A 10,943-nucleotide genomic window follows, 5' to 3' on the forward strand; every position below is an offset into this window, starting at 1 on the left:
TTACTGGAAGATTTAAAACCTGCATTTTCCCTATGTAAGACTTAGAAGCTTTTCATAAAATTCCCTAATGCATAGTCCTCCTTAGCTTTCATTCACATTAAGAGCAGGCAGCAAATATTGAAAAATAATTTATAAGTCCCAAATTTATTTCCAGAGATTTATTGTTCAATTCAGCGATGAAATACAGCATTCATGAAAATAGAACTGTTAGTTTGAAAGAATCACTTGTTCAAATACTTGCTTTCACATTCAGTTACTGCCTAGGGTAAAGCCCACCACTTCTGTGAACAAGGAATGATTCTCTATGCACAAAGGGCGTATCTTAAAATACAGCCTGATTTTCAGAAAATATTTGTCCCTGTTGCCTTCGAAGGTAGGCATGGGAGGCGGGCCTCTTTTAACATAGGGCAACTGGGATGCCTCAAAGTGGAACTGATTTTTCTAAAAAACACAGACCTGAAATGAATGCTTGTACTTTTCTCCCCTCAACCCAAGACTGTGGCTCCCACATGTGCTACAGTCCCTCTCCACATATATCCTAGAGAGTAAGGTCTTCCTTTGCAGCACTGATTTAGTTTCAGGCCCATTACACACAGGCACAGCAGAAGTATTCAGAATATTTAAGAAACCTTCAAATGAAGTTGCCAGAGAGGAGTTTGCAATCTCCTGTTAAATCACCTCTGCCATCTGTCCAGAATTTCCTCAAGAAATTACTATGAAAACATACAGCCAAGAACATAACAGCATCCACAGATTTCCTTATAGATGTGTTCTTAATGTTCAGGATAATTTTCTTCTCAACAAGATTCAGTAATAATCACAGACTTTTCTGTTGGTAATTTAAGGACTTCATAAACGTGGAAGACATTTCAGTGTCTTGGTCTGTATACAGATGAAAGCCATGATCATACAAAACTCTCACAAAAATCTCTCTTTGGGGAAAATGAGAAGAGTTTGCCACATTGAGTAAATAATTTAGCAGCTGCATTCCCTCTTTTATTCAGGGAAAGGAATAGGTACATTTTGGCAGAGAGGAACAGTGTTAATTTAACTCAGTTGGGCTCTGCCTAACAGGCTCCTGGGTGTCAGGGTAAGCTGCTGCAGCCTCCCTCGGTTTCTCACACAGGGTCATCACAGGCTTAGCATCCTGACTGCCTCCACTCAGCACCTACGTTATGCCTCAGGAGTAGATAGCGACATGGTATGGGTTACAACTGTGGTCAGGCTTCAATAGCTGTGGTTTCTATCATGTGCGTCCACCATGATCTAATTACATTAGTGCAACTGCACTTATGATGGGCTTTCTTGAAAGAGAAATATCAACAACATTTCAGCAGAGACAGCAGTGTTCCAAAATATTGGCAAAATACTGCAGTTGGCGAGTAACTGTTGCTGAACTCATTTGACGTCTGCTTTAAAATTGCCCATGAACAGTTAGCAAGATTCTGAAATGTGTTCATTATCTGGAGGATTATTCTTGATGTGCAGTCAGCTTCTAAAAAGTTTGCTGCAAATACAGTCTCCATCAGGTTAATTACTCACAGAAGTTACAGAGTGCTGCTTTCTGTACTCCAACAGGGTGGCTTCTCTGGCTCACACAGCACAAGCTGTGAATAGTACAATTAACTGCATGACTTTGATGCACAATATGGAAGCGTGATGCTAAACATTTGCTTTTTACAATCATCTACTCTAGCAAAGTTTAAGCCTTTTATTACTTACAGTATGACAGCCAGGTTGGGAAAGAGACAGATTGAATTAAAACGTTTTTTAAAACAAGGATCCAGGAGCTTAATATTGCTGATGCCCTGATAAAAAGCTTTCTTTCACCCAGAGAACAAAGGAAAGGAGGTGACACTTTCCTTTGCCTGTGCCAATATCCCCAAACATGATGCACCCAATCCCAACTGACAAAAGACAAAGCTGATAAAAGCTTTCTGCTCTCCCTGTGACAACCCATATCCAGCTGCTAGAGGGTCTTCAAATTTCAGCACCAAATTCAAGACCATCATGGCAAAACTACAAAATATACTGAATCCAGTATCAGGGACTAGAAATACAGTGTATTAGTGAATTTGCTACCCATTTTAATATTTAAGGCAGCTTTAGACATATATACTATTGAGTAGGTTAAAAATGTTCTGAAGAACTTCTGAGCAAACTGCTAAAGGATCCACAATAACGTGGACATTGAAGAATTTTCGTTTGTTATTTAGATGAAAGTAGTGGCCTTAGTTCATAGACTTTATTTCTCCTCTTTTCCAAGTGAGAAACTAACAAAGTTTTAACACACTAATCCAAGCACATTAATTTTTACACTCTGATTTCATTCCCTGTAATTCACATCCTTGATAGAGAAGTCCTGCATAGTGCATGGCTGCAGTATTTAATTTCGGATCGCAACACATGACAAGGAAAAGGTTTGCTGTCACAGACTTTACACTATGAATAATTCTGCAACCATCAACACAGGAGTAATTCCAGGAAAGCCCAGGTTAGGCACTTGTTTAGGTCTTTGATGAATTAGCATAATCTTTAATAATAGAATTTGGCAACCTCTTCAATTCTTGACTGCTAAATCACCACAAAATAGGTATTTTACTACTTAGTTCATGTTTTCCTGCCTAATCGATCTATTTTCTTGCTTGTGCAAGCTAAACATTATTGGAATTTCTATGCAGGAACAATGAGCATTACCAGAAATAATTTGTAGGAGCATTTGCCCTATGGCCAAAAAACAGCCCCAAAACCACCTGACACAGCTACTTATCTAACCCCCTCTGGGAACCTACAAAGAGAGAGAAATTAGCCCTGAAGGTGTCAATAATCTCAGCTAAAACAGCAGACCAAAACTGCTCAGCAAATTTTGTTATGTTTGCACTATTTGCCAATTCTGTTTGTGCTATTTTCTTCCAAATGTGTTGCCCATATATAGAAAAAAGATCCGGTAAAGCAGGACGGTGAACTTTAATCTTCACATTTTAACCTCACAGCTGAGTAGGAATAGCTGAGAGAGCCATCACAGGAAAGCAGAAAGCTGTCTTCTTGGTTTTCACCTCAATCTTCCTGAAAAATAATTAAATCTAAAACTTCACTCATCAGGAAAATTACAGCTAGTTCAATCTTAACCACTTCACCTGCACTCCAAGATTACCACAGAAAAAGATACACTTGTTTCAAGAGATAGCAATCCAAGGGTCTATATAAGAAATATTCATCTTGGACAGTTATCTGTAGATTTCATAACTGAGCAAAAAATTCTCTACAGTAGCTTGGAATCTTTCTTCAAAATAGTCTAAGAGTTTTGTGGCCTCTAATCCTTTCAGAGTACGCAAGATTGGACATCACAGCCAATTATTGCTGTACAGAGACATTGCTGGACTGAAAAGTTGTTTTCTGTAATTTTGTGGTTTGTAAGAAGCATTGGTTACAATTTTCTCCTCACTCAGCTGTTTGTTCAGTATTGATGGTAACTAATTCACATGCCTTTATTAAAGAAATTATGTATAAGAGACATGATTAGAGAATGCAATATAGCTCCCTAAAATAATTCATCATATGCAGAATATTAGAGGTATTTGTGAGCCTTAATGCTAGAGTCCATTAAATACAGTTACCCAGGTAGCCCTCACTCTATATCTCCACTTCTGTATTTCTTTCTTAACACAGTCTTCTAGACCTTACACTTCTATGTTTTTGATACATTATGACATTTCACGTTTACTCTTTTTTCTGCTGGGGTTTCTGCTGGGGCAGTTATCAGAGAATTCACAGCTAAGCCAGAAAGAAAACCAACCTACCAGATCAGGGAAGTGTTTTGCCTTTCTCACAACTGTGTCTCAGTGACCCTAGTGGGCTGATACATCAGGACAGATCTCCTCTCCAGACGTTACAGTAGGCATTTGTGTATATATTTATCACAACTGTATTTAGTTAGAAGGATGTATGTGTATGTGCCAAGATCACTGTATTTTGCAGCCCTATGGGGCAATTAAAGGCTTCACTTAAATATACTGCTACTACCCGTTAGGAGTGGACCAGAAACCCCAAATCTTGTGACAAATAGTGAAGGACATCATATTCAACCTCTACCTCATTAAACTGCCTCAGTATTAGGGAAAAACTGATTGAAATTGATGAAGCTCTGTAACAGGCCACAAATTCACATTATCCTATTTCATGGAAGGAGAAAGGGGTATGTAGGTTCTGGTCATTAAATAATTAAAAGTGTCCATAATGAAGACTAGCAGGACAGTACTACCTATAAATCTGTAAGAAGAATATAGTCTGCACATATTAAGCAAACGTTCAGATTGTGTCTCTGCTGTTTTCACATCTCAGCGCGAAATAGTGGTATAGGATAACAGCACTGTCACTCTGATAGCCTACATAAAGAAGGCCTGTGTCTGCACAAACCCTAGGTCACCTGGCAAGAGACCCTGCCACGGGGCCACCCTCTCACTCAGTTTTGGAGAAAGGGAGATCATACATATCCAACACGTGGGAGCGACAGGCTCCTTAAGAGGCATTTTGAAATAATCCAAGCAACTTGTCGAAGCAGTGAGGAAACAGAAAAGACATTCCTAAGACAGATCTTCTCCTTTTCAGCTGAATCCATATATATATTTTGTTCTCTCCAAGGTAATTACTAAGTGTTTCAAAGACTATAGTGTAAAGCTCATCTGTTGCATGCATCTACTATCCTTTAGCATTGAAACAATACAATAGCAAAACCAAAGAATGCAGAGCCTACAGGCACCCTCCAGCTACTGGTGTGCCTTGGAGGACTCAGCACTGATCCAGCAGGCTTAATGCAGCTTGTCTCATTTCCATGAAACAATGATAAACAGAAATGGTTCCCAGGAAACATGCTAAGAGCAAAGGAAGCTTCAGGGCTGGCATATTCCCCAGATCCGGGGAAGCCTCAAAGCTCCTTAGTGCTGGAGGCAAGGCTGGTGCAGCAGCAGGGATGCAAGAACCCCAGGCAGGTAGGCAAGTGCTCTGTATGCTGGCCAGTGAAATGGTACTGTTAATAGGCTGCCATCATGATTTGTCTTATGTGGTATACCAATGATGTTTGCTCATGAAATGTAAAGGCTGGTCTGGGGGGAGAGGAGAAGGAAGCCATCGAGAATAACTGAAATACATTCATTTATTTCTAGACTTTTATGAAGTCTACTCCGGCCCTGATCTTTACATGGGTAAGACAACATACAGTTATCTCTCTCTCTCCTGCATCTTTACCAAGTTCAATTCTTTACCAAGCACACCAAACTGTGCTCCTTGTTAGTAGGACTGGCATTAACATTTAGACCAAAAGAAATTTGTAGGCATCCATATGTATATTTGCAACTAATGCTATTAATCCTAAATTAAAGTACATGATTTTTCATTTTTTAAATAATTTTTAAGTGTTCCATGGCATATTTTAAAAGATTGTCCAGAAAAAATGCTAGTAAGCAAGAAAATGCTAGGAACCAGAAAATTATTTCATATACTTTTAAAATTACCTAAATAGCCAACATACCATGCATGCTAAACTTCTTTTATAATCTATGAGAAATTATCAATCATAAAAGGATGACTTCACGTTGTACTGCTATATTCTAGTTGCACTATCTCACACTGTGGTAACTCATGAAATTAAAAACAGGATATCCAAGAAGTGCATTAAGAAATTTAGCTTATTAATGTTCAATCATATTTAAACCCATTTTTCTTGCCATTGGCTTTTATGATCCAACAATGGAAAATTTTTCTTCATATTTTTCAGAAATAACAGAAAATTCCAAGAAATGGAAGCCCCTGCTAGTAAAAGAAGAAAAGCTGAGTATCACCACAGTTAATAGCTCCTATTTGAGATCCATGAATGCTTACAGGATTACTTTCCTATATCGAACTTTCAAGTTTCATTAATAATATGCTGCCTTCCTGGGACACAGGTGCACTCCTGGTACGAAGGCTATTTATTTGTTGCATGGAGGAATAGAGGAGCTAGAGGAACAATGGCTTCAAAGGTCTCATGCTTATACGTCTTGACAGTAGTTTGTTGGGCAAGTGCTCTCTGGTACTTAAGTATAACTCGCCCTACTTCTTCCTACACTGGCCACAGACAACTCAGTAGCATAACCATAGCCAGAAAAAATGTTTCCTTTGGCAACATAAGAACTCGACCTATAAATCCGCATTCCTTTGAGTTTCTTATCAATGAACCCAACAAATGTGAGAAGAGCATCCCTTTCTTGGTCATTCTTATCAGCACAACTCACAAGGAGTTTGATGCAAGGCAAGCCATTCGAGAAACGTGGGGAGATGAAAACAACTTTAAGGGAATCAAAATTGCCACACTATTTCTTCTTGGAAAAAACACAGACCCAGTGTTAAATCAAATGGTAGAGCAAGAAAGCCAAATTTTTCATGACATTATTGTGGAGGATTTTATTGACTCTTATCATAACCTCACTCTGAAAACACTGATGGGGATGAGGTGGGTAGCAACGTTTTGTTCAAAAGCAAAGTACGTTATGAAGACAGACAGTGATATTTTTGTAAATATGGATAATCTTATTTATAAGCTGCTCAAACCTAACACCAAGCCAAGGAGAAGGTACTTCACTGGTTACGTTATAAATGGAGGGCCAATAAGAGATGTTCGCAGTAAGTGGTACATGCCAAGAGATTTGTATCCCGACAGCAATTACCCACCCTTCTGTTCAGGTACAGGCTACATTTTTTCAGCTGATGTAGCAGAACTGATTTACAAAACCTCCCTTCATACCAGACTTCTTCACCTTGAAGATGTGTACGTCGGACTCTGTCTTCGGAAGCTGGGTATTCACCCTTTCCAAAACAGTGGCTTCAATCACTGGAAAATGGCCTACAGCTTGTGCAGGTACCGCAGGGTGATCACAGTGCACCAGATAACACCAGAAGAAATGCACAGAATTTGGAATGACATGTCCAGCAAGAAACATCTTAGATGCTAAGATTTTTACAGATGTAAATACTTCTTTTTTTAAAAAGAAATTTTGGTTTAGTCTGGTTATTTTTTGACAAAGTGGTCTGCTGATTTACAGGTTAAACTGTGGGATACTGCGAGAGGATTTTTAATGACTGATTTTTCATTCTCGTTTTGACTACTGGTTTACAGACTTCAGGCTCTTTTCATCAGGACATCACACCAACTGAAAGGATCTAGAGTCAAATCTCAGATTTTGTATATTATCCTCTATCACACATATCAGCTCCTGCATCTGTATGTAAAAGGACAGTAATAAACTGTTACAAGCTGCTTAACAGTTCATGCCCCAGCCTCTGAGATAAGACTCAGACCCTAAGAAATGAAGACTTAGAAACGTACTTTCATTCCTCTTTTAACACCCTACACCCATATGTATTTAGAAGTTTGTTAATAAATTGAGCAGTATACATTTGCACTGACCTTATACACCTGTACTGACATGTATATTTTATAGTACAATGTATGCAATTCCCAAGCAGCTTACTGATGGTATAATAGCAGAATTTAGACAGGTAAGAACATCGAAGTCTCATAAACCTTAAAAAAAAAATCCACACACTGAAGTATATATTTATCGACCAAGTGATATTCCTTTAAATTATTTCAGAAGATAGCCCATTTCTTTCTGCTGCCTAAAGGAACTCTAAAAGATATACCATTTTAAAATAAAGTAGAATCTGTAGATTAAATAAGACGGGGGAGATGTATGGAAAACTACCTGAGAACATACATGAGAAAAGTATGAATGTCTTTCAACTTTTAATTTCATAGCAAGGCAATGTTTTTCATTAGTATGAGTGGATCTCTCCATTGTCTTGCATAAGCAATATATATTGACAAGCATCAATAAGCAGCATATTTCTTCAACATTGTTCAGTGCACTATTTACTGACAAAAAGTAACACAAAAGCAGCTTTTTGAGAGTAAGCTCTGCTTCTTGCTACATGAATGAGATTCTCCCAGATTTTTAATGGTGTAGAAAAGTAGGATCTCAAGAGATTCCCCAGAGCATACAACAGAAATTAAATACACAAAATTTTATTCAAGTTTCGTAATGTGCTTATGTCTTTTGAATATTAATGTTAATGAAATGTCCTGAAAATTATTTCAAGGAGAATTTTTTGGTAAATTCAAGACACCTCTATTCAGCACCTTCTAACAAAGAGTTAAAATATTACATTTCTCAACAAATAACTTGGATTGAAGAATTCCTAAACAAATTACACTTATACAAAATCACCAAATATATTACTAGCTGCAGGTTATTCAAACTGTCCATAGCACACACACAAGTCTCATTCGTTTCAGCTGACATTATGTGTAATATATGAAAAACTGTTAAGTCTGTATGTTATTCAGGATGTCTATAAAGTTGTCAGAAATTAACTGAGTAAGAATTTAAAAAATTTAAATTTGTCATAAGTGTACATAGCTCATTACAACAGTAAAAAGGGAATGAAAATGCTACCCTAAAACGTTTGCAGTTTCATGATAAATTGTTAGTCTTATTCATTGATGCAGCACCATCATTTTGAAAGGAACTACTTGTAAGTAAGGTAACTGTACCTGGCCTTCAAGCCACAAGCAGTTTTTCAAACAAATGTACTTCAGATCTAAAGGTGAAGCTACACAACAGACAGCCCAGGAGATCCTGCTAATCAACAGCAGCTTGTGCACCCTTCATAAATGAAGATCAGTAATTTTATATATTGACTCTCTTGCAGTATAATTAAGATTTATCCTTCCCTAGTTGACCTAGTCCTTGTTAAAATTGCTCTTGCTCCCTATAAACTCAGAACTCTAGCTAAACAAGGTCCAACTAATTGCATAGATGAATATAACACATACACAAATTGGGTGAAGTTCAGCTTTTCTTACCCAAGCCCTAGAATATGCTTGTTTAGAAAGGGAAACAAGGGTGGAACTCATCCCCAGCCATCAGGTAGATCAGACAGCATGGATGTCATCCTACCAGGAACACACTTTGTAATAACTCCAACCCAAAGGGTGCAATCACTTCTGCTATCCCTCTGCACAGTGCAGTAATTTGGGGTTTCTGAATCCACAACCAAATGGATTTGATGGCCTTACTTTTGCTCATGCTTGTGGCTTTGGAAGACAGCAGGGCTCCCAATCCAAATACCTCAGGGCTTAAGAGGCATGGTAGGCAGCCTTGAATTTCTCCTAGTACAAGTAGACTGCATTAATGATTGGTAGGTAGCCTTTGAAAACAGTATCTGAAAAAAAAAATGTATCTCCTGCCATTTATAAATAGATAGATCTTCAGAAATGTAAATGTTCATCTTGAAACTGATGTACATAGTTCTAAGGTATTTTCCTCTGTATTCAGCTGTATATACGTGTAAAGTCTGCTTGCTATGTAATATTCTGTTATGCATGGAGCTGGGATAGGCATTATATTTGTCCAGTGTTTCAAGAGCCTTAAGCATGTGTGCCCTAACTTTTGAATGTACAAGTTTTTTTTTTCTTTTATTGACAAGTGAATTTAAAAGAACACAACAAAAGCCTAATTTTCTATGTCTGTTAATTTTCTGATACTAGACTTCACTAATTTGTTACACTGAACAAATTTATTATTTTCTCTTTGCTCAGAAATTGCAATATTGCAACCTAGAAAGGGAGCAATATGTCTGTCTACACATAGGGGAAGCTTGCTACCCTTCCACTCAGTAGTATTTGTGTCACATGGGATACTGTTCACAAACAAGTGTTTGCATTAGGCTACCTTTAATCAAAGAAATATTCATGTCACTTAAAGGTCATTTTGTTTCACTGGGCATGGGACAAATGACAACTAGGTTAAAACATGCTGGCTTCTAGTCACTTCAGAAGTGTGATTATAATCACATTTTGATTCCAGAACGTACATGGACAAAGCACATTGGTTGAAGAAGCTAGGGGGAAAACTCCTCTCTTTTAGGAGGACTTTTTCCCAAAAGCATTTTTTTCTAAAAGCCTGAGAGTATTTAAACAGAAGTCTCAAGGTTCATTTTCCATCTTTCCTAATAATAATGTTAAGTGTCAATTTTGATTCTTTATTGGGATTTTTTTTTTGTCTTTATAATGTAGATGGCAATGGCAATTTGTAAATGAAGAGTGTAATAAACTAGAAAAGCTTGTCAACAGTAACCAAACATTACGTGTAACATTATATATGGCTGTACTTATGTATTTATTTGTCTAAATTGTATATATTGTTTTATCTATAGTGTCTGTAGGAGTGCATTCTTTTAAAGTATTATTTACAGTTTTGTGGGATTGCCAGCAAAGCTGCTAATCGAGATACTATTTTTTTGTATCAATGTCAAATAAAAAAAAAATTAAGAACAAAAATTAAAAACTGAAGGTGTCCTGTAAGTTTTCTTCACTTCTTTCTAGAAATGCAAAGGGTATTATCTGAAAACACAATGCCAGGGAATAGGGTCAGTTTTCATAAGGGAGAATATGCTGCTGCAAAAGCAGATCTGTAAAAAATAGTTGGAAAAAATGCAGCAACCTTTCAAATCATAAAGAGATGCTTTAAAACAACTAAGAGTTTCACATACACTAAAAACCCCTCCAATCACTTTCTTTTTTCTGTCATTTTCACCGTGGCAGCCTGAGTCTAATTGCAACACTTAACATGGTGTTTAATTAATATACAGCTTGGAGATATACAGATATTAGCACTAGTAGGATGGATTTTGTGTAGCTTGATTATCTTAATTACAAGCATTCTATTTTCTCATTTACTTAATTGATTGTCATAGATTTCCAAAGAAATTTGCACTGCCCTAAGTGAAAAGAGTACGTAAAAAAAAAAAAAACCAACAAAAAAAACAAATAAAAAATCCCAACTTAAAACCAGTGAAGTTGGGCTATTCAAGCAGCAACGTGCCACAAAAGGTGATCGGAATGACAG

At 37.3% G+C, this 10,943-nt stretch overlaps 1 protein-coding gene across 9 annotated transcripts in view; it reads left to right on the forward strand.

Annotated features, from left to right (window-relative positions):
• B3GALT1 (beta-1,3-galactosyltransferase 1) overlaps positions 1-10,387 on the forward strand; it is a 209,745-nt gene extending 199,358 nt beyond the window's left edge. For 8 of the 9 annotated variants that reach the window (XM_061452804.1, XM_061452797.1, XM_061452781.1 and 5 more), the window contains 2 exons: positions 5,163-5,201; positions 5,774-10,387. In XM_061452804.1, the coding sequence (XP_061308788.1) occupies positions 6,006-6,986 (981 nt within the window). In that variant the 5' untranslated portion in view covers positions 5,163-5,201; positions 5,774-6,005 and the 3' untranslated portion in view covers positions 6,987-10,387. The remainder of the gene's footprint in view (positions 1-5,162; positions 5,202-5,773) is intronic. The other variant, XM_061452845.1, reaches the window with a different exon arrangement.
• Positions 10,388-10,943: the final 556 nt, after the last annotated feature.

This window comes from Pezoporus flaviventris, unplaced genomic scaffold (assembly GCF_033815535.1).
Source record: "Pezoporus flaviventris isolate CSIRO_AGI_PZ_B2104156 unplaced genomic scaffold, CSIRO_AGI_Pfla_v1 ptg000001l, whole genome shotgun sequence".
Taxonomy (NCBI): domain Eukaryota; kingdom Metazoa; phylum Chordata; class Aves; order Psittaciformes; family Psittacidae; genus Pezoporus; species Pezoporus flaviventris.